At 33.6% G+C, this 23,641-nt stretch overlaps 4 protein-coding genes and 1 pseudogene across 9 annotated transcripts; all 5 read right to left on the bottom strand.

Annotated features, from left to right (window-relative positions):
- Positions 1-590: 590 nt before the first annotated feature.
- Positions 591-3,896, bottom strand: LOC123920544. Its single transcript, XM_045972823.1, has 5 exons — positions 3,454-3,896; positions 2,500-3,217; positions 2,005-2,389; positions 869-931; positions 591-787 (listed from the first exon to the last, which is right to left on the bottom strand). Exons 1-5 carry the CDS (start codon positions 3,719-3,721, stop codon positions 716-718), a joined length of 1,506 nt encoding a protein of 501 aa, XP_045828779.1. The 5' UTR covers positions 3,722-3,896; the 3' UTR covers positions 591-715.
- Positions 3,897-5,849: 1,953 nt separating this feature from the next.
- On the bottom strand, positions 5,850-9,697 carry LOC123920543 (kinetochore protein SPC24 homolog). The gene is made up of 5 exons (XM_045972822.1): positions 9,273-9,697; positions 6,770-6,911; positions 6,562-6,663; positions 6,314-6,387; positions 5,850-6,190 (listed from the first exon to the last, which is right to left on the bottom strand). The coding sequence occupies exons 1-5, from the start codon at positions 9,454-9,456 to the stop codon at positions 6,084-6,086; spliced, it is 609 nt and encodes a 202-aa protein (XP_045828778.1). The 5' UTR covers positions 9,457-9,697; the 3' UTR covers positions 5,850-6,083.
- Positions 9,698-11,454: 1,757 nt separating this feature from the next.
- Positions 11,455-12,582, bottom strand: LOC123920505 (annotated as a pseudogene).
- Positions 12,583-13,735: 1,153 nt separating this feature from the next.
- Positions 13,736-18,026, bottom strand: LOC123920526 (uncharacterized protein At5g41620-like). Its single transcript, XM_045972790.1, has 3 exons — positions 17,295-18,026; positions 16,322-16,450; positions 13,736-15,682 (listed from the first exon to the last, which is right to left on the bottom strand). Exons 1-3 carry the CDS (start codon positions 17,694-17,696, stop codon positions 14,123-14,125), a joined length of 2,091 nt encoding a protein of 696 aa, XP_045828746.1. The 5' UTR covers positions 17,697-18,026; the 3' UTR covers positions 13,736-14,122.
- Positions 18,027-19,901: 1,875 nt separating this feature from the next.
- LOC123920533 (peptide methionine sulfoxide reductase A1-like) lies at positions 19,902-23,115 on the bottom strand. 6 transcript variants are annotated; one of them, XM_045972811.1, is made up of 4 exons: positions 23,003-23,115; positions 22,803-22,829; positions 21,067-21,593; positions 19,902-20,398 (listed from the first exon to the last, which is right to left on the bottom strand). In XM_045972811.1, the coding sequence occupies exons 2-4, from the start codon at positions 22,819-22,821 to the stop codon at positions 20,147-20,149; spliced, it is 798 nt and encodes a 265-aa protein (XP_045828767.1). In that variant the 5' UTR covers positions 22,822-22,829; positions 23,003-23,115; the 3' UTR covers positions 19,902-20,146. The 6 variants fall into 6 exon arrangements, with proteins under 6 accessions (XP_045828767.1, XP_045828768.1, XP_045828766.1 ...); XM_045972812.1 differs by having other exon boundaries at positions 22,803-22,821; positions 23,003-23,080; XM_045972810.1 differs by having other exon boundaries at positions 21,067-21,627; positions 23,003-23,077.
- Between the last annotated feature and the right edge of the window lie 526 nt (positions 23,116-23,641).

Here is a 23,641-nt window from a genome sequence, read left to right as displayed (position 1 = left end):
CTATATATGCATATTGTATCAAGTAAGTAGTAAAATAAATTAAAATTTCCTATGTTTATTTTATAACAAGTTGAAAATATTGTCATATTTTTTATATTGTGATAAACCACACAACCGAACCAACCCTAAGTGCATTGGTTTGGTTTGGCTTGGATGACTTTTTAAAAACCAACCAAACCAAACCGAATCGCATGCATTTTTATCTCACGGTTAGGATGACTTTTATGCTCAAAACCGAATCAAACTGCACCGCGAACACCCCTAGCCGTGTCACTAAACAATAATAAAGATAATATTCCCCTTTTTGTTGTTTAAAAAAAAAGAATTTATATAAAATAATAGCCACTTTCCATTAATAATTATGTATACAAACTTTCTTCAAGTCTTGTATTTGACATTTTGAGAAGGTCGCGGTTCAAGTCTTGTGTTTAATATCTGTATTTACATTTTACTACACTTTTTGAATAATAGAGTAAGGTTGCGTTTGACTTGACTTTTATTTAACCTGTAAATTACTTTTAGCTTAAAGTTAAAAAATAGCTTATTTTTGAGCTTATGCAAATAAATTATGCAATTTTTAAGTTTGTCAATTGAACACAAATCAAACCTACTGGGTAATACTAGTCATAAGACCAACAAGTAATTTACATGATGCTGTCTGTCCAAAAGTAATTTAATGTGGACATGGCAGGGAACAATATGTTGCACCAAATGTTTAATTTCTCTTGGCATTTGCCTTCTTAGCACTAGTCTTCTTTTTGGATTTCTTGAAACCTGATCCACTCTCCTGTAAGCATCAAAGGAATTCAGTGTCATATCCCATCTAGAAAGACCATAAAATATCAAAACAATTTGCAAAGGTATGCACCTTCCGATAATGTCTATAAGCATTTCGGCCAGTCAACTCCTGTCCATTTTTGCTGACATAAACCTACAATGTGAAGATAAAGATTGAGATTATGATCAATTGATACAATATGCAGAAATGTGTTTTTGCCAACTAACATTAGGTTCAAGACAATCATAGTTTTAAAAAACACATTGCAATATATGATGTGTTATATTGTTAACAAAAGATGAGAACTGATGTGTTATATTGTTAACAAAAAACACATTATGCCAAGAGACCCATGTAGTATATTGTCTTGATGTGTTATATTGTTAACAAAAAACACATTATGCAGAACTGATGTGTTATATTGTTAACAAAAGATAAGAAGATTTTGGGAATGAATTGTCATTTGCTGGATCAATTAAAACCAAAAACTTCACATTTAGGTTATGAGAAAGTTCACTACAAAACAAAAACACATCCAGGCATACCAATAACAGCTTTAAATCCTTGATTTCTACCATGAGATGTAAAACAATAATTTCTGCATTGAATTTGTTGCAGTGTCTAGATTCTAGAATAATATGGAATACAATGACATAATACAATAGTTTGAGAGTATGACAGATGTTTGTACTATGACTGATATCAGATAAGTACCTTAACTAATCATCTTGATGGCTTGCGATGTTCATTTTGAAATAAAAATAATAAGTATCAGGCGACACGTTAGAAAGATGAAAACTTGGGGATCGAATAATACAACAATATTTCTTCCAGCAATGATATTTGGACACCCCATATTCCCCAAAACCCATTCAACACCTCATTTTATCTCTATCTTTCACACTATCACATCACCAACCTATCACACGATTCACATCAGTCTCTATATCTCTTTCTCTCTCAAGGTGTATACACCCATGTGGGGTGTCTACCAAACATTTTCATATTTCTTCAGAAGAAAAATGGCAATACAAAATTGGTGATAATTTAAATTTCATCTGCATCTGATAACACTTAAATAATATACTACCTGGGTGTTTTCGGTAATCTTTTGTTAACAATATAACACATCAGTTCTCAACTTTTTATGACCGACATCTAGCTATAAGAGTAAATAAATTCAACCAGCTAATAACATTAAACATTCTTCAGAAATTTTCACATACCTTTCTTCCATCAGAACCTGTATACCAATGACCAGCAGGTTGACTACTTGCTTGTACACGCCTTCTCCCTGCATCTTTCGGCATACTGGTGCAACTCTTGGGTTCCACCCAATTTCCCGAAACATTTGAAGGGTTTAATTTGGATTGTTGATTTTTACTTCTTGACACACTGCTTTTAGTGCTGTTTCTCCTTGTTGCTTTCTTTCTACTAGATGTTCCACTGCCGAAAGGAGAAATGCTTTTGGGATCCACCCAACCTTCTGAAGCATTAAAGGTTTCCTCAACATTCAAAGTATTTGATTTGCTTCTTCTGCTTGTTGTGCCATTAACACGTTCTTTCTGAACTCCCGGCATTCTAGAAGCTCCTCCATTGTCGAATTGTCCCCTGAAATCAAAACAAAAAACAAAGAAAAACATAGGTTGGTTAGAGTTCTTAACTGTTATCCAAAACTAAAATTGGTAAAGGAAAAAATATACTAGTAGGTTAAATCTTACATGTAATCGATATGCGAGACATTTTGTTGCTGATTCATGCTGTTGACACCTAATGGAGAAAAATTACACAAGCGACTGCGAACCAACTGCTGAATTCTTGGATCCTCATGGAAATAATAACAATGAGCAGGAGGAAGAGGACCTGCCGCTTCCCATACCTGTTCATCCTGTTGGCATCCAGAATTAACCCCGCGATATGTCTCATTGTGATTTTCAGATATACCAATCCCTGATTTCGGCACTTCCATGTTCTTGGCAGAACAAAAGTACTCTTCACACACCTCATTGAAGGCAGGTGTAGGAATGGAAAAATTCTTCACCGGAGAAAGATCTTTCCATAAATCCTGATTTTGGTTCACACCAAATTGAGTCTTTCTATCGTGTTCCAAAGGAGTGCTTCGGTTACACATTGGCCCCGCTGACAAGGAAGGCCCAACTTTATCAACACCACTAAAATTAACATCCTCACTAAACAGATCATCGTCGTCGTCAGAATCGAGCAATTGAAACCTACGAACAGGACTAGCCGCTAACTTGGGAAACACAAACCCACTCTGACCCATCTCCAACCCAACCGAAGCTGGAATATCCGAATCCTGCTTTCTTTTTCTCTCCCTAGAATTGCTACATGAATGAGGAGTCAAAACTCCAACACCTTTCAATGAGACTTTTGAGCTGCCACATACAGAACGATTCCCAACCGAGGAATTTCTAAATACTAGTAATATCACAAAATGAATACACTTCAGAATCAATCAATCAACCAATCTATTTCTTATAATTTTTTAGCATGAAATAATATTTTTTTTTAATTAAAAAATCAAAAATTGACAATAAGCATATCCTATTTCTATAAGATTCAATTCTAACTCTATTAAACCCTAATTAATTCATCATTCATTTTATAAATTTGGTATTTTTAATAGTAAAAAAGATAAAAATAAATAATTTAACCTTGAACGGGTTCATCTTCCGATGAGAACTCCTCGATATCATCGTCGGCATTGATGCACGGAGGCGGCAGTTCCGTTTGGTGGTGAACGGAGGAGGAGGAAGGAGGACCACGACGGAGTCGTTTGAGGATACGGATTGGGGGATCGGGTTGGGATTCTGGATCGGAGTCGGGAACTTGAGGAATCGGGCCGTGGTTGAGTGGAGAATGTGGAGGTGTGCTGTCGAGATCGAGACCTAAAGAGAATGATGGAGCTTCAAATTCCGCCATAGAAATTGAAATTCAAAGAATGATAATGTGATAAGGTTTTGAATTTATTTTTGTTTAGGTTATAGTGTTGATTTTTAAATTAAATTGAATTTGGTGTAAAGTGGAGGGAATTGAAAGTGTGCAGATTTTTGGCGGGGGTGGTGGTTTTTGAGAATTGAGAGTGACGGAGAAGCGAGTGAATTTTAGGGGTCTTGTTAACATGTGCCCTAAGGGCACATGTTAAGATATACCAAAATAGAAATTCATCATTTAATGATACAAAAAATTTAATGCTTCAAAAGTCAAAATGCACAAATTAGCATTTAATAATTTCTATTTTTACTTCCTTAACATGTGCCTTAAGGGCACAAGTTAACATTCTCCATGATGTATTTCTCTATCCGACACTGATTTTTGGCGCGGGTGGTGTTTTTTTAGGTGTACTTACCTCGCGGTATTTGACGCGCGTTAATGTCTGACACTCGTATAACACGTGTTGTCGAATAGCGTGTCCAAAAGAAATCATTTTTTCTTTTATTTCAACACTCTTTGAATTGATGTTTGACACTCGTAAGATAATTGTATGACACGTATCAGACATATCTACAGGTGGTTACAGATGTACCGAAATAACAATATTGATCAATATGATATTAAAGACATTACATTTTGATCGCAATATTTTTAAGTTTTTCCATAGTAGATGGATGAAAAATGTCAAATATTATTTTATCTTGTGTTATAATTATTATTTTAATGAAATATATTGTTCAAATTCAAATTATTTTTTTAATGAAGTATCTTGTTCAACTTAGATGCACATGTATATATTTTGATTCTCAAATTTAATTTTTTTATAAATATATAGTGGAGTGGTATCGACATCTTTTGTTTTTTATATTAGCAGTGTCGATGCGTATAAATGTTTGTGTTGGAGTATGTGCTTGATATATAAAAAAGTCTCTTTTAATTTTATTTTACTTTTGAATTTTAAAATAATATGATTGTTTATGAAAATACTTTATATCGATCATATTAAAGTTGTATTGAAGTTTGAACTTCTATCAATAATTTCAAATGAACACATGAATGATGCCTCTGTTTGAGTTAGTAATCATAATTCCTTCATTTGGATTTGTCCGACTTGGGAGGGAGTTTTTTTCCTCACTACATAATTCTTTAAAAAGTTGCTCATATATAGTGGAATTATCCATTCGAATGAGACAAAAAAAAAATCATGTTCTTATTTTTATTTGAAACAGCAAAATATATATATATATATTAAGAAGCTCAACACCTATGTACAAGAAACACATAGGGGAGCACAACAAGTTACACTCCTGCTAAGCAGGTACAGAAAAGAAAAACCAGCACAGCAGGCCAACAAAAAGACCAAAGCAAAACTATAGGGAAGGCCACACACCAACACAACAAGATTACCCCAACAACCCAAAACACTCAAACAGCAAAATTCCACAGAACAACCAAAACCCATCGAAAGCAACAAAAAACAGAAAATTCGGGCACAAGCGAAAACAGATTAGTGGTTCCCTACACCATTCATAAAACATAAACGGATTGATATTTGATCTGCTAAGACTCCATCGCCACGACAGCTGTTTGATATCCTTGACAACCTCCTTCGCTTGCTTAACACAGTTTGAGAAAATCTCATCGTTTCAGGCCTTCCAAATCAGCCAAATTGCAGTATGCCAAATCATTCGAAAATTCTTCCGACATTTCTTACCAACAGCAGCTCCGATAAAACAATCAAACAACTGAAAAAGATTTGATGGCAGAATAATAACCAAACCCAACCACCTGAAAATCTCGTACCAAATAAAAGCAGCAAACTCGCAGAACAAGAATAGGTTGAGAGTGTTTTTGAAGAATAGGTTGAAGAATACGAGAAAAAGTACAGAAGAGAGTGTTTTTGATTTTGAGGAGAAAACGACGAAGAGATATACTGTAGGAAAAGTGGAGATAGCATACATGAGGTGTGTAGTGTATGTATCGTGTATGTATTGATTGATGTTACTTTATACGGTTTACGTATGTCTTACAAGTCATCTACAAATTAGCTCTCGTACTTTCATTGATGTACATACACGTTGAATCAGCCCCATGTTGCTTCGACAAAAATCAAATATAAATCAGCGATAAGTTTCCAAGTATACTGCACATCGTATGCGAATATTCAAATCAGTATCCAATTCTTGACATGAAATACACACCTATGAAACTTACTAATCAACATCTCAATAACATTGCAAGATTTTCATTCATTCATAATAAATTGAGACATTGAACTCTTCAATCAACATTGTAAGATTTTCATTCCTAACATGGCACTGAATTTGAGAAATTACATGTTTGACATGCATCAATTACTTATTGTTTTCCACATGTCATTGCATACGTCAAGGGTTGTCATCTGCAATGTGTCGAATTCAAATTTCTCAACTGCATGTTTTTCCTTTTCAACAATATCTGCAATTAAAGTTTAAGGAGCAAACAATTCTTGGCTTTTGAAAGAACAAATAATATCATTTGCAGAACAAATGAAGGAGAAACATAGAGGGAAAGATAACGGCAAACTGAACAAAAGGATACAGCCTGAAATTTTTGATTGATCATCCAAGTTTGGAACAATATTTGTCACAGAAGCGTACATCGAAAGTAGCATCCTGAAACAAAATAAGAGGCCGGTTTCAGTTTAGAACAATTAATTGACTTTTTAAAATTGAGAAGGCAAATCCATCTAATTAAGATCATCATATTGAAGCGAACATGAAAAACAAATAACAATACATATATGAGACCGGTTTACAATTTTAGTTCAAGTTTTGCAATGCACATACCGTGTCCTCTGCTTTTCTTGCACAATTTTCAGTAATTTCTTTTTCTGCTCTCGGACAGAAATCTGTTGTTGTTCTAGATCATTAAACTCGTTGCCGATGGCTGTGTTGACGCAAGATGGATAATAAGAATATAAGATACATCAGTTCGAGAAAATTAAAATCTAAAAAGGGCATGTAGTTGAAAAACAGAAAACAAATAGAGACTTATCTAAACTCCTCTTTCAACAAGCGTTCTTTTTCGAGTTCTTCATCAAGTTCTCTCTGTAAAAGCTCTAGTTCTGCATCGGCAGCAGTTTCCGATCTTGCATCCTTTATTTTCTGGTTGTGAGAATCTATTTTGTTCTGATAATCTGATTCATATAAACAAATGTCCAAGTTCATAATTCAATCAAGATCTACTCACAGTAACATTAATTGAGATAAAGGTTACTATCTAAAGGAATTCATTTCAATCAGTGTTATTAATAGCAGTACCAGAAAAGAAAAGAAAAAGAACAAAACGCAAAAAAGCCACTATGTGAAATACCGATCAGAAGAAGCCACATACTGGTTCAGTTGGAATAAATCAATAGTAAAAGTAAAAAGTACACCATATACAAATAAAAATAAGATGCATACAGATACAAATCAGTAGTATAAATAAGTGACATAAAATTAACTCAAAATGCCCAATAGTTCATAACCCCTGACTAGTGATTACTGAAAACAGTAAAAAATGATTGAGCATATAAGATAGAAGTTTTATTCTCTTATTGTCACATAGGCATATCTTTCAACTTCTACTTCAGAATCCTTAAAATCAATTTATTCTAATTCTCATTGATTTTTGGTTTTGCCCATCGGAAACTCGTCGGAGAAATACTGAGACTCGTATGAGTTTGGAGGCGGTGTTGAAAAGGAACGAAGGAAGAGCTCGATCACTTCGAAAGGGTTATAGTTTTATTATACATGAGTGGAGGGGTGTGCAGCGCACAGGGGGTTACTTTTCTTTATTACTAAACAAAAACACAAAAATTATATGTTATTCCGATATGTCAACTATGACTGAAAATGCTACAGTATACGCTACTGCCATTTTTTGAAAGGTGATATTACAAACACAACTCAGGTCAGAAAGAAAATGACACATTGTACCTTGTGATCCAACTAATACAATACGAACACCACACTGAAACACAGCACACAGCCCACTCTGTGTTAACAAAAATTAGCTTCTCGCCACGAACCCCTAATATCCTTCACTGTCAGGCGTCAGCAACCTATTTTAAACTGAACACCCAGCCTGCAATGAAATTCACCTCCCATAATTCATAGATTCCATCCAAAGACAGCCTCGGGGGTTCTCAACACTGCCACCCTGCAACCAAATAACATAGCTCCTCGCAATAAAACCACACCAGAACACAATGCCAAGGTAATCTCAAATCACCATGCATAACTTCCAAATAGAGACTCCCAGGACACTCAGAAAGAGACACACAACTACCACAACACTTCTGCATAAATGATACTACAAAATACGTCACTACCACCCGTCTCTAAACAAACACCTTTATCTTGAGGGGAACATCATTATGCCATGCTTTCCCGTTACTATTACTTGGAGCCTCCGTTATATCCTTTTCTACCACTTTATAAGCAGATCTAACCTTGTAAGTACCTAAAGAGCAACCCTCTCATCTTTATTGATCATCCACTCCTTCCTGTAAGTAAAAACTATTTAATAAAGTCTGCAAGCAAAATCGTCAATTAACTCCTCTTCCCATTGAAACAACCTCATTCCCCAACTCCATGTTCATTCTCGTGTTCATTCGACAAAATTACAAACTTCATTCACCTTAGCCTCCTTGTTGTTTGCTACACTATATTTCAAGGTGCAATGTCCTATCCATTTGTCCAACAAAAATAACGACTCGCTACCATTTCCCTCAACCTTTCTCATTCTATCTGATCACCAATCATTTTGAGATTCCCATATTCGCTTTACTGTCCTCCCGCCAAATGGATTCATTACCAACACATTGCATTCCATCTTGCCTTCCATATTTAGTCATGATAACCATCGTCCACAAATGTTCTCCTACTTTGAGTCTCCACACCCATTTTCCAAGAAGAGCTAAATTAAATGCTCTCAGATTTTTATACCCAGTCCCACCCTTCGCTATCTCTCTACACAGTACACACTATGTCCCAACTAACCAAATGATTTATTCTACTTATAGCAGAGATGGGATAGTGTTATGGTTTTCATATCAAATTCATCAAATCCACCTACACTATAGAACAATAGCAGCACCGCCATTTCCACTTTCTATGGCACTGCTCTAGAATGAAAAGTTGCAATACAACACATAACCTACTTTCAGCTGAATTACAAGTGAACTTTCTATCAAATCGAACAAAATTTCTTATTTTCTATTATCATTCCTTAAATATGTAACATAACACATAACATCAAAGACAGCTATATAGAAGGAAAATGCAAACATTGAAAAACCTTATGGCAAACTTCAACTCTCAATTTTCACAAATCAAGCACAAACCCAAGCAAATAAACAATAATGGGCAAAACCAAAAAACATAAATCCAATAAAAAAAAATCATAAAAATGATAACTTTAACAAAACAAGCAAAACCCCATAAATTTAATTTATTTGTTGCAGCATTTGAAGAGAAGCAAGGAAGATAAAAGGGGCAAAAGAGTAATTAACCTTGGAACAAAGAGGAAACCTGGTTGAGGTCGGATTGGCAGGTTGAAGAAAGTGAGAGTGTGTGTTGGAGACATTGGGAGAGGATGTTGAGGTCACGATCGTTAGGGTCTTGCAAAACGTTAACGAGGTCGTTGCTTATTGAAATAAGCTGATTCATGTCGAAGTTTCTAGAAGAATCTGTCATTTTCTGTGTTTGAGCGTGTGTGTTTGTGTTTGAAGTTGGGTTTTTGATTTTGGTAACTGGTTTCGCGTTTAAAAATTGCTTTTGTTGTTATATTACTTCTATATGATGGTGGTGGTGGTGGTGGGGTTGCTGAAGAAGACGAAGTTAGTTGTTGTTGATGAAAATGAAATGGTTGAAGAACATGCTTTTGCTATGTTATGGTGATTTCACGTTGAAGAAGAACATGAGTTATAAAGTAAACTCTCTTTCATTCGATTTCTGTTTTTATTTATTTAGAGTGCATTTAGGATTTTTTTTTAAATAAACTAATGTTTTGAGCGATTCAAATGATTTGAGATAAATTTTATTATTTGGATAATAATTTGAAGAATTTTCAAAATTATGAAAATTTTAAAAGCATTTTGTTCAAGTTAAATTCAGAGAATTTCAAAATGACACATGAAACTAAAGTTTTAAAAATTAATAATTGATAGAAAAACCTAAAATTAGCCGAAAAATCTAAAATCGACGATAAACGCTAAAATCGGCCGAAAATCCAAAAATTCGCCAGAAAAACCTAAAATCGGCCAAAAATCAACTATAAACCCTAATATCGGCCGAAAACCCAAAAAATCGGCAAAAAAACCAAAAATCGACAATAAACCCTAAAATCACCCGAAAACCCAAAAAATCGCCCGAAAAACCTAAAATCGACCGAGAACAAAAAAAATCGGCAGAAAAACCAAAATTGACTATAAAACCTAAAATCGACCGAAAACTCAAAAAATCGACCGAAAAACTTAAAATGGTCAAAAACCCTAAAATCGACTATAAACCTTAAAATCGGCAGAAAACACAAAAAAAATTATCATTTTAAAATAAACTAGTTTAAAGACTCGTGCATTCGCACGGGTTCATTGAATTTTATTCAATATTTGAGTTTGTCACTATATTAATGTAAACAATTTATTTAAAATTAAATATTTAATTTTTTATATATATAATATTGTTAAAATATAAGTCGAATTATTGTGTTGATTATTTTTTTGTAAACTTATTTATTCAATTTTTTTTTCTCAGTGACAAATAATAGTCCAGTGTATATTTTTAATCAAAAATTAGAAATTTAGGATAATTTAGTAAGTTTGATATTAACAAACTTTATTATATTATTATTAATGATTAGTAGTAAACTTTCTATGAATATTGTTTATGTTTCTTTTTTTTTTTGATGAAAAATATTGTTTATATTTCTTTTTTTCATAGAGTATTATTTTTTTATTTCTATATATTTCTATTTTTATGGGGTTTCTTCTTATTTTTTCTATATTCCTTTTATATTTTTTTTGTTTACTAAACTTTCTATAATTTTTTTATTGTTTTTTTTTCCTATTTTTATGTATAAATTGTTGTGTTTTGTTCTTATCTATAATATGTTTGTTCATATTTTTAAGCATGTCATCTTTCTATTTTTTTTTCTTGTAAAAAAAAAAATTATATTTTTTAAATATTTTTTTTTTAGTAAAATTACAATGAAGGATATAAAACTTGCAATGTGGTTAAAAGTAATAAGGATAAATTAGTTGGTAATCGATTTTAATATATTATTACTGTTAGTAATAGATATGACAAATTACATGTGTCACCGCATGATTCAACACCATAACAGCACTAAACTAGTGAATAAAAAAAAATCGATTATCTATTGAGATGAGAACAAGGAAAGGAACGATTCCAAGGCATGTAGATTATTCAGCTTAAATGCATAATAATCACTTGATAGTAAAATGGAAGATATGCAATAAAGCTTTCAACAACAATGACACTCATTCGACTCAACAAAGATTACACATACAAGTTATTGCCTCATGATGATAACAAAACTAATTTGAGTAGAATTTCTTTTAACAAAAAACACCATGCAACACAACCAAAAAATAAGAGAAACCTTACATATAGAAATACACAACAAAACTCTATAAAATTAAATTCATATGAAGTTTCAATAAGTATTGAAAACTACCTAAGAGCAATCTCCTCGACAGGTCCAATGCTTCTGTTTTTTTGTATCGCAAATATGGTCTGATCAAAATCCTCAGAGCTACTTCAACAGGAGACATCTGTTAAATACAAAGTGTAATCATTAGGCAACATAAAACGGAAAATACATATGAAACTTAGTTTCGTATGTTCCAATCGCAGCAGTAGTTCACATCTAAAGCAAGGATAAAAGTGCGTGAAGCATGAAAGAGAACCAATCAACAAGTATAGTTTCTGGCAATATGAAATTACATACAGCTAAAGCATCATAGTGGAGACCATCATAAATCAGCATCACCCTTTCAGAATAGTTACCTTCCTGTCAAAGGCAATTGACAAAAAAAGAGGACGGAAATGTTCAGTTACAAGGGCATGACAAAACTTGATAACATATAGAACTGCATCAAAGTGTCTAACCTGACCATACAAATTGCACCGCGTTGTCTGAATATCATATGCTGCAATCTCGCGTCCATAATAATCCGCTAATATTGAATGTTCAATTGCACCTTCACAACGGTATATAGCTCCATTAGCACATCAAAGTCCAAACTAATGCAAAAACTAACAGTAGTTTACTGCTAAATTTGCTAACTGAAGAGTTTAAAATGCACTTTGAAACTCACTTTACGATCATCGACCACAAAATCAAGACCTACAAACTACTATTACTCCATTGCCTTATTAAAAAAAATAGTACTTCATTGCTAGAACCAAAACAACTGAAGTTTAATAACGATTGTTGCAGAACATTTTCTAGTTATCCAGATGTTCAAATACAACTTTCCTAATTTTATCTTTATACATCTCAAAATTTCAGTGAAATAGTCTAATGCACTCATCAGTACTTGGTATATATTCATGTTGACGAAATTTATAGGACACTGACAGTAGCAATTCCAACTTGCGAAACAAAATTAAAAACTAATTCTAATAAATATTTTGATACTTTAAAACAGCCATGATAAGGAAGACATAGGGCGACTAACCTCCCCACTTCTCTGGGTCAAGAATCCAGTTACAATACTCTGGATTTGGCTTCCCAAGAAATGCTTCAGAATATTTCTTGGGATCACTTGCTACTGTTGCAGCTATAACCTTTAGCATGTCAAATATAAAAAAATGTTAAGTCAAAATAAGTGAATAAATGATCCCGATAACACCATCGTGAAAATATACTAGGCAGTACAAGGGTACAAAAGTTCTGCTTCACTGATAAAATGTAAATTCATATACCAAAATGAAATACATGTTTCATGATGACACTCTTGTAGTTTTTAGTAATTTTCTAACAACACTTAATGGGAATTAATGATGGATTGGTGGCAAAATATGGTGATCTACCTAAGTATGTAATACCTTAACAACAGAAAACAGCCAGAGAAGATGATAAACATACATGCGAAGGCTTATATGGTACTCCAAAGTTTAGAGTTGAGTTTTTACTTCAAAGGCTTATATGATAATTATTTGGAAAAAAAAAATTCTTCAAACTTGAAAGCATTGCTAAAATGTTATTTCTTATGGATTTACTAGTTTTATGTTTCTCTGATGTTTTTCTAACGAACTATGAATGTTTTTAAGACAATGTGTGTTCACATAAATTGCTTGAAACATTGTTCCATGAATGGTAATCAATGATTTATGCACAAAGGAGTAGCTATATTATGTTATATCCAAGTAATGTAGGCAATGCTTAAATTCTCATTATCAAACTGAACAAGGTTTTCAAGCTACTTTATGAAATGGTTTTTCTAACTATTCTGAATTGGTTTTCTGTATTTGTCATATTTGTAGACACTTTCATATGCCGTTGTATGTTGTTAACATAGGTGCTGCAAGATTGTTTGTAGGTTCACCTTTTTCAGTTTTTAAAAATCTTGAATTTATTTTTTTTTTTTTTTTGACATAAAAAATCTTGAATTTATAATGATCCATGTATTTGCAATTTGAATGAATGAATACATATTTTTAGTGAGAAAAAAAAAATGTCTCAAGGTAAAATATTGATAAAAACAACCGTTTTAAAATGAAAAAGCTCGTCTTTGTACCATAGCCAGAGCTTCATTCAACAATTAAAATGATAAACAAAGGCAAAAACAAGTGTTAATCACAATTTCATTAGATATTATCAAAATGAACATAGAGAGAAAGGTCCCAGTATTCAAGTATAAAGTTTATTTTTTTCTATGCCAGGACCACATCACCCTTTTGATAATCTACAACAAAATCCTAAGCAATAAACAACAAACATCACCAATGACAGAAAATCAAAATCTAGAAAGCTATCATTTATATTTTATGACAATCTGTTTTTCATTGACATTTACCCTATGACTAGAACTGATACAGCACAAGATACATGTTTCTCATACTTTTTCTAAAGACACCCTATGCAATGAAGTAAGGCCAATTACAACATATTACAAAGCAAGTATTTTCCCAACATACACCACTGTTTAAGTTATTATAATTATAGCACAAGAGAAGGAAAATATCCTGTTTAATGATATGTGCAATCTATTCATGGCCTCTCATATATTCTGAGCAGTTTTTTTATACATAACCAGCACATTTAGTACCTATGAACTGCTTCCCTTAAGCCATTCCAGGAAAACAATCCATGCAATGCCTCTGTTGCTCACATCTAAATCTTCTGTTTAAGAACATGGCGCAACTGAACCTTCTGGCTCTCCATTCTGGCCTCCAAAAGTTTAGCTTTCAAGCTATGCTTCTGGGCACCACGAGGAATGCATCCTTTCATACCTCGTTGTGTATGTGGACTTGTGGACTCAGAGGGACTAAACTGGTATTGAAGGTCATGAGGGCTCAATCCCCCTTTACCTGGTCCACGGTCAGGAGACACGATGCTCCCGTTGGATAACCTACCATTTGAAAGTTTACCATTCACTCCCTCCAAAGAGATTATCTTGTAATTATCTTCATTGTTCATGCCTGACCTCCAAAGTCTTGTAATGGATGAGGCCTTTTTTGATTGCTTAGTTGGTATAGAGCACACTTCATTAATTTCTGTTATTGGTATCTCCTCACCTGCATTTTCCTCCCATTCAAGTACACTCCTCCGTGAAACATTACTCTCTCGATGGTTCTTGTTTAAAGATTGGACACTCTCCTCAGGAGAATAACTTGAGCCTTGATCCTCAGCATGGCTCACAGTTTCCCATCCGCTTTCATCACCATCTATATCACCATTATCATCCATATATACATCAGAATGCCTTGGAATGCCATCCTTACTCATTACATTTGCTTCGGGACTCACTGTGTGAATCTTGGAGGCATGACTAGGAGGACTGTGAGAAACACACGGTTCAATCTCCCTCTCGTTGTGATCGCCAAAATTTAAATCTTCAAAAATGGCATAGATGTCATCTGATTTAGGGGGTTCATATGAAAATCCCTTAATGTCTTCAATGTTCATTGCAGCTGCAGCCTGTTGAAGTGACTGTGCTTCTTTCATCTCCTTCGTGTTTAGATTCACATTTGTTGACTGGAGAAAAGTTTCTAAATCTGCAACAAGTTTATTCATCTGTGAATACTTCTCTTCAAGAGCAACTTTTGCATCTATCAACTTCATTTGAACACGTTCTTCACGCCATACTTCAGCCATCTGTAACATCTTTCTCTCCTCTTCCAGTTCTTCCCTAAGTTTCATAGATTCCCTCTTCAATGCTTCAACTTCAGCCTTGTCTTCTCCAATTTCCTTAGCAAGCTCATCACACACTTCCTCAATCAGTTCTCTTCCCTTCCTCTCCTTATCATAATCCTGCATGTAGCGTTTTGCTGATAGTTTCACATCTGCCAACTCATTTACCAATCTCGAATTGACAACTTCAATCCTCTGGCGATTTTTCCTCTCTCGATTCAACTCTGTTTTAATGTCGTCAATGTATAGACGGATTTTCTCATGCTCTCTGCTTCGCCATTGAGCTTTTTCCTCACCGATTTTCTTCAAAAAATGATCAAGTTTCTTTTTGGAGGAGTGGTGTTCAGTCTCAAGCTCCTGAATACGTGCACGTGCCTGCTCTAGTTCAGCTTCAAGAGCAGATACAACAGACACGGTACTTACCTTTTGGTTGACAATTTTCGCGTATATATGCTGTGCCTCATTGGATGTTTTTAGGCATACAGGATCCCACTTAGTTGCACCCTCCATTTCAGTGTTGAGCAACTGGAAAGGTTTGAGCTGAAGAACACAGTACACAAAATTAGCACTTCAATTGTTTATTCTCTCTCTTTAAAGTTTAAACCCTTTGCCAAGCTAGAAAATTTAAACGCTGTTTTCAACAAGTGGGTTTGCATGAAAAATAAGAAGTATTGTACATAAATCTTTATGTTCATACATATCAATAACAGCATGGCCATGGGTCTACGCAACAATCATTATAATTCATAAACTACCAAGGCATGACATCCAATATATCATTTCTATTTACTTGTTTCAAAGTTAAATTAAGTCACCCTCGGGGAGGTGGTGGTGATGTCAACCTATATAGCATATGTATATTTATAGCGAGCATGGGCATGGCTTTGATATATTAATAAATATTTCCACAACACTAAACCACCAACAACATATTGCTATGATGATAATCTATCACTATCTACAGCTCACTTTATAAAACCATACAATTATATAAAAAGACGATTAAAAAATATAACTGCAAGAGTAAGCAGGCAACAACCACCAAGAAAACCATGCAGTAAAAGGATATAATTTTAACTCAGGTCATTTACATGAACTAGACCTAAACTCAATAATCATCAGCAATGAGGAGCTGCAACACTTTTATTGGTTTTATTGAAGTAATAAGAAGAACCATACCTCACAGTTGTGTCCACTCTTTGTCCCAAAGACAGAACGAGGACTCTGAGATTGATTCTTCAGATCAGCATCATGAGTCATGCCATTTGGACGACCAAGAAACGGGAGGCCTACATGGGCACTTCCATTCTGCAGACAAGTGACGTCAGTAATAAGCTAAATCTACAAAACCTAACAAAATTTCATAACACAAACCAACTACCAATATCCGAAAATGAAGAGAACGACATGTCATTTAACACACATGGAAGCTTTGTGACAAAACTACTTAAAGGACTAAGGTAGTGCAATCAAACAAACTAAAGGACCACCTCATGTATATTGTCTACAATTAAACAAATTAGCAATTGTCCAACTAGCTGAGAACGACACGTCATTTAATATCTGAAAATGAACCAAGTATTTCCAATATGTGACAATCAACAAATATATAAAAAAAATGTCATTTATCTACTCACACAAACCCAACTCTCATTTCTCCAATCATTACACAGAACAATACAGTAATTACCATGTTTCATGTAGATAACTCATAACTTCATCAGTCACAAGAAAACCAACAAAATCAAATATTCAAACTTCAAATGATAGTAGTAGTTTTTTTTCCTTTCATAGTGTAAAACTTAAAACTCCAAAAACTCAAACTGAACTTTGTAAAATGATGATAAATGAATCAAGAATAGAATAGAATAGAATCTCAAAAGCCATACTTCAAAATTAAGCAACAACAAAAACAACATATAGAAGATTAAACTTCAACAATAAGCTAACATATAACACATTAGAATATTTTATATCCCAAATGGAGGGTCCTACAATACATTAGTAGCACACAGCTTCAAAAATCAAATTTTGAAATCAGAAACAACACGCGCACATGAAAACGAAGAAAACAATGGATCTCAAACAAGATAGTAAAACAAAATTGAAAAAAAAGAAAAGAAAAAAAAAACAAATTTTGTTTTTACTTTACCTGAAACCGCCTCTGGCTATCATCAAGCACCATCTCCGGCTGATGCAACCGCCAAAGACCAGCAGCAAGTCTCCGTACTGAAACAGTCACTTCCATCTGCTTCTTCTTCACATTCCGGCTTACTCTCCGACTCACCTTCACCGACGACGAGGACTTCTGCTCCGCATCAACAAGATCCTCACTTTTATCATGGATCTTCCATTTCAATAACGGAGTTTCAGGTCTACTCCGTTTACCACCACCACTGAAAGTTCCATATTTCTTCAAACGAGTTCTCGGAGTTTTAGGTTTCCGGCGTTGAGATTGTTTTAACGGTTGAAGATCTGAATCGTGATGAGGAATTAGGTTTTTAGATGAAATGCCGAGTGGCGGGTATTGGAATTTGGTCGAACAATTCATCATCGTCTCCGGCGAGTAGTATAAGCCATTAAAGTGATTATTGAAATAAGTGATTATTGAAATAGAAAGAGATAGAATCTGTGTGACGGAGTTTGTGAAGTGTTGAAGAATACGAGAAAAAGTACAGAAGAGAGTGTTTTTGATTTTGAGGAGAAAACGACGAAGAGATATACTGTACGAAAAGTAAAGATACCATACACGAGGTGTGTAGTGTAGTGTATGTATGTATTAATTGATGTTACTTTATACGGTTTATTACGTATGTTTTACGGTGAATGGTGATTTCACGCGCGGGAATATTGTTATACGATGTCGTTTTTTCTGTTTTTCTCCAATTCACAAGTTTCCTCTTTAATGTTACATTTATTTTAGTTCAGATTTTATACTCAATCCCAATTGGTATATGAATATGATGTCTTTTTTAGAGAAAATAAATAGTAGTAATCAATTATATATATCCTTTTAGGAAAGGAAATAAATAAATCATTCATAAAAATCAGAAGAAATAAATCGAATATCTATTATGTCGGTACTTCATCATTGAAGAATATGATGATCCTGAGTGCGACCTAATTAAATTTAGAATCATACCCAATTATTATCTTGTAGGATAGAAATATTTTGCAGGACGTCTACGGGTTCCACCTCTTATAAATTTGGGTATGACAATGATTAGAATCATATGAAGACAAACCCGAGTAAACCACTATACAAGGGAAAAGTTTAAAAATTTAGGGTTTAGGGTTTCACTACTTGTACAAACCCAAAAACTTTAGGCAACTACCCCTTTACAAAGGACAAACCCTAGGCGCTAGGCTCATGTTCTAGATTAGAACATAAGAAGTAAAGAAACTTACATTAGTATAAATGATATTCTAGCACAAAATGTGCATATAATAGAAGTTATAAAACACATGCACGATGACCAACCATAACATTCAAGAGCTAACAAAACCAAGAAACTTAAAGGACTGAGTCACAACTAATTCAAATTAAAGGGAAAACTTAAAAACATTTCACCACCACACTTGAACTTTAACCCTATCAATAATATGCTTCTTTGAAGATTCCCTGCAACCGAAAAAGCAACAATTTCTTTCTTCTACAGACTAGAGGCATCAAACACAAGACAACCAAATCACACCATAATATTAATAACTAATATCTTGTGATATCCTTACGATAAATAGAAATACCATAAAACTGTTCAACCAACGTGCTTATACGTTGATAAATAAGTAATTAACTCAATTAAAAATTTGACAAGTGTGTTGTAAAAATGGACAAAAAATATTTTAAAATGATCTTATATTTAAGAACAGAGGAGTATGTGTCTCATTTTAATGTGTACACTGTTTATACCAATTTTCCATACAAAATAATAATAATATATTTAGGCTAAAATAGCTTGTATTTTATTTATTATTAAGAACAATATTGACAATAGGTAATAAATATTATTATGAAATAACAAATAACTTGAGACATGCAAAAACATTTTAAATAAGACAAATAAAAGAGAAATGTTTTTTTTGAAGAAGAATAAAAGAGAAATGTTAGATACCATTTTTTGTATTCAACACCGTCTATGTGATTTTGTTTTTAATTAGTTTTTTTCTCTTTCAAGACACATCAATACATCAATAGTTATAACTTATAAATAATTGTCTTCAAAAAAAAAACTTATAAATAATTACTATATTTTATAGGGTTTTGGAATACCATATTAGATTCAAAATATTTAAATAACATAATTCTTTATAAAATATACTGAAGAAGGGTGTATTTTATTTTATGCACGGAAGAAGATGACAAGAGCACACGTGCAGCTGGGACTTCATGTCCATAATTGATTAAAAAAATGACTTATAGACCATGCTGCTGCTGTATTGCTGACCATGTTCATTTCCTTACAAACAATTATAATAATTAGAGACCAAATGAATCTTATAATATAATATTGATTGTAACTTGCATGGATATTGCAAGAGATATACACATTTTAAAAGAGATCTAAAGTCTAAACACGACAGAATTTGATTTCCCCATAAAACAATGCCAAGAACCTTTTCATGTCTGTGTTTTTCAATACACTTTTCTGCAAATTAAACTTTACCATGGTAATTTTGCAAAAGCTAAAGTGTAGCATTTGTAGATTTACGGCGAGTTACCGTAATTTCCACAAATACACTGTAATGTCAAATGCTATAAAGCAAAACAAACATGATCTGCATCATTTGCTCCATAGTACTTTACAACAAAATTATACATATAATAGAGGACAATATACAACTCTAATTCAAGCCTATGCCCATTTTCAAGCTCCAATACAGTAAACACAAGTTTTGTTGATATGATAATGTATTAACAGATAAAACTATCGACTTCCAAACATTTTAAGAACTTTATATATTGGTCCTTGACAGTAAACTCGGTTTTTTTTTTATTAACTATTAACCATAGCATCGAATCGGGTCATTGCATCCCTTAGCAGCAGATTGCTTGAAACCAAATCGACCGCCTTTCTCAAGGTACTGTTGATGGTACTCCTCAGCCCTGTAGAATTTCTTGGCAGGAAGGATTTCTGTAACAATCTTCCTGCCGAATACTTTCTCTTGTTGTTCCAAAGAATCTTTAGCTACTTTCTCTTGTTCAGGGGTGTAGTAGTATATTCCAGATCTGTACTGCGTTCCAACGTCATTCCCCTGTCACATAGGAAAATTCAGTTGTCACTATTACTAAGCTCTTATCATTCATGCATGGAAGCATCACAACTCACTATCTTATATATTTAAAAGTTCATGCATGCATATAGATTGAATGAAAGAGAGAATTACGGAAACAAAATCATGCATAAGAAAAGGGAAGAACAAAAGGAAGCACGGAATTTCCCAGAAAAGAAACAAAGGGACGTGACAAAATGTTAGGTAAGGAAAATAGATTACTACATGTTGAAATTGTTTTCTACTTTTCTATATGGTCATGACTCGTGAGTTATTCTTTCTGAGAGGTTAATTACATACTCAGTGCAACACAATAACTTTTCTATATAAAAACATGAATGCATCAGTTAGATACTGGCAGCAGAGAGAATCAATACTGCCTTAGACAAAGTAATCATGCAATCAGAAAATTGTTCGTGAAATGATCAACTTTAGCAGCAATACATCGTTAAAAAAATGTTAGAAACACAAAGTAACAAATAAAAAATCACTAACGTTGACAATCCACAAGTCTATAATTATTATTCAGATCAGGAAAGTCTGGATGTGCACTTGTTGAGACAAAAAAGAACTTATAATTTACAAACAAGACTAACTCAACTTAACATGATAAAGTTTTCAACATAAATCAACAGCTCTTTATAATATACCTGTCGATTTGGTGTAGTAGGATCGTGTTTAGACCAGAACGTATCAAGCAGATTTTCAAAGGCACATTGTTTGGGATCATATTGGACCCTTACAACCTCTGAGTGGTTTGTGGTCCCCGAACACACATCTTCATAAGTAGGATTGTGCACAAGCCCTTGGGTGTAACCAACCTCTGTCTTAGACACACCAGGCACCCTCTGGAAGACCAATTCAACACCCCAAAAGCAGCCAGCCCCAAACTGAGCAAACTGCTGGCCAGGTGCTGGGATATCGTCATCTGGTCCCTGAGGAATGGTTGAATCCAGGCTCTCCGATGCCCTTCCGCTGCCAAATCCAAGTTTGTTGAAAAGGTTCATGAAGGGTTTGGTCACAGTAAAATGGGGACGGGTTGGTGAAAAGGAGCAGGAACGCTTGAGAGAAAATCTAGAAATTGAGGGTAGAAACTTGGTTTTGGCAGGAGTAGAGAAGGAAGAAGAAATGAACACTTGCAATGAGCTGGACGTGGTACTAAAGGCACTGCTGGTTGCTGCTAAGAGTTTGAGTAACATGAGAATCCTTATCTAGAAATTATAATCATCTTCAAAAATATAAGAGCCATTTTCAAAATACCATTCAAAAACATAAAAGCCATCAAAACAGGATGTCAACAAAACTGAATGATAAGAGTTACATTTAATATTATGTTTTTTGTCAAAAAAAAAATATGAACCTATTATTATCAGTACAAAAGAGTTTTACGGTATCAACAAACAACACGGTGCTACATTTAAAAGAAATGGTAAGACCTTGAAAGGGCTTAGGAGTCAATTAATATAAGTATATGGCACTTGTTTATTGGTAGAGAAAAAAGTTTAACACTAATCAAGGATCATTCAAACTCTTAAAAGAATCAAACCTTTGAAAAAACTGATCTAGTATGCAGTCTAACATGAACGATGAATCATATGTCATATCAAGTGAGAGCTTATCCTCCTAAATATGGACTATGAGTTGCAAAATCACATACCACCAGTATCATTAAACATTAATTTAAAGCTTGACAATGCTACAACTTTTTTTTGATAAAAAATGTGTCTTTTCTTCTATACATGTATATACAATCAAGCAGACAAAAAAAAGGAGCCTCTGTTATTACCAATATAAAAGTAATATATGGTTTAGCTATTAGAATTTAGGACTCATTTGGGGAAACATATGCATATTATAAAGCTTCTCATTTCATAGATTTTCCTGTCAGGCCAGCTAAATGGATAGTATTAAAATGAGAAAAATAGAAGATACACCATGACATCCAATAAACATCTTGTATACCGCCAAATCACAAAGATATTTTGTAAGAGTTTAATGGGCATGCACTAATGATGTAATGTAATATAGTTTTACACGGTCATCCAATTAGAAACCATCATTCTGCCATGCCATACAACTAATTTTAAAATAACTCATGCATATTTTATTTTCTCATTATGACATAGCAGAATGATGGTTTTTTACTGAACGACTGTGTAAAACTACTTTACACTGTCGGTGCATGCCAATTAAACTCTATTAAAATTATACTAATAAAATGACATTTTATCATACAGATAGTAGGCATAATTTGCAACATATACTGAAAATTGAAACAGAATCAGTTGCATACACTAAAAACTAAGAACAAGCTTACAAGATAATACTGAATTGTTAATAAAACACTGTAGAGACATAAAAGAAATCCAAAATATGAACACCATACCTGCTCCACAAATTCTCATCTTGAACCCTTCAATAAATTACATGAATCAATGTCCATACAAAAATTGATAAAGATAAATTCATAATAAAAAAGAAAGAAATTTGAACAGAACCCACAAAAGGGAAAGGGGTAAAATTGAATTGGGAAATAAGAAAGAAAGTGTAATTGGAAAAGGGAAAGAAGAAGAAGAAGATACGTACCCAAGTGAGAGTGGTAGTGAATGAATGAATGAATGAACAAAGAGATGAGGATTCGGTCACAGCAAAAAGAACCAATCTTTGGTTGTGACTTGTAAAAACGATGACGTTTTTCTCAAGCATGAAAGACTAAAAAGCCCATCATAAAGTTTTGATTAGAGCTGTCAAAATGGGTCGGGCTATTGGGCCGGCCTACTAGGCCTATCGGGCCAGACCTTATCGGGCCAGACTTTAGCGGGCTGGGCCTTATCGGGCCAGACCTTATCGGGCCAGACTTTTTCATGGGCCGTCATGGGCCGGCCCACGGGCTTCTGGGCCGGCCCCTTACAAAATTTAAAAAATATTTTAAAAAATTCTATAATTTTTTTATTGTTATATTTTGATCCTATTTTTACGCATAAATTATATATAATCTTTTTTATTAGTTTTGTCGTTTTATTGTTTTTTTTAAAACAAATTATCGTTTTATTGTTATTATTTGTGTTTTGTTCCTATCTATAATCTGTTTTATTCATATTTCTAAGCATATCATGTTTTTATTGTATTTATCTTATATTCTTTCTATATTTTTTTGTTGTGAAATTACAATGAAGGATATAAAACTTGGAATATAGTTAAAACTACTAAGGATAAATTAGTAAC

Source organism: Trifolium pratense, linkage group LG4, assembly GCF_020283565.1.
Source record: "Trifolium pratense cultivar HEN17-A07 linkage group LG4, ARS_RC_1.1, whole genome shotgun sequence".
NCBI classification, from domain to species: Eukaryota; Viridiplantae; Streptophyta; class Magnoliopsida; order Fabales; family Fabaceae; genus Trifolium; species Trifolium pratense.
This window is presented reverse-complemented; position numbering and strand designations above follow the sequence as displayed.

Bases quoted from the DNA above. Each gene is read 5' to 3' on its own strand.
- LOC123920543 (XM_045972822.1), bottom strand. From the start codon at position 9,456: ATGACAGATTCTTCTAGAAACTTCGACATGAATCAGCTTATTTCAATA. The intron at 6,912-9,272 runs GTTAATTACTCT...TATATGAATCAG, and splicing joins GGTTTCCTCTTTGTTCCAAG to ATTATCAGAACAAAATAGAT. The intron at 6,664-6,769 runs ATAAGTCTCTAT...TTGCGTCAACAC, and splicing joins TTGTTGAAAGAGGAGTTTAG to AGCCATCGGCAACGAGTTTA.
- LOC123920526 (XM_045972790.1), bottom strand. From the start codon at position 17,696: ATGATGAATTGTTCGACCAAATTCCAATACCCGCCACTCGGCATTTCA. The intron at 16,451-17,294 runs GTAAAGTAAAAA...ACTTGTCTGCAG, and splicing joins ATAGCCAGAGGCGGTTTCAG to AATGGAAGTGCCCATGTAGG. The intron at 15,683-16,321 runs GTATGGTTCTTC...TGTGTTCTTCAG, and splicing joins AGAGTGGACACAACTGTGAG to CTCAAACCTTTCCAGTTGCT.
- LOC123920544 (XM_045972823.1), bottom strand. From the start codon at position 3,721: ATGGCGGAATTTGAAGCTCCATCATTCTCTTTAGGTCTCGATCTCGAC. The intron at 2,390-2,499 runs GTAAGATTTAAC...TTTTGATTTCAG, and splicing joins GTCTCGCATATCGATTACAT to GGGACAATTCGACAATGGAG. The intron at 932-2,004 runs GTATGTGAAAAT...TTCACATTGTAG, and splicing joins CAGGTTCTGATGGAAGAAAG to GTTTATGTCAGCAAAAATGG.
- LOC123920533 (XM_045972806.1), bottom strand. From the start codon at position 22,821: ATGAGAATTTGTGGAGCAGGTATGGTGTTCATATTTTGGATTTCTTTT. The intron at 21,594-22,733 runs GTAAGCTTGTTC...AACTCTTAGCAG, and splicing joins TAACAATTCAGTATTATCTT to CAACCAGCAGTGCCTTTAGT. The intron at 20,399-21,066 runs GTATATTATAAA...CCTATGTGACAG, and splicing joins CTACTACACCAAATCGACAG to GGGAATGACGTTGGAACGCA.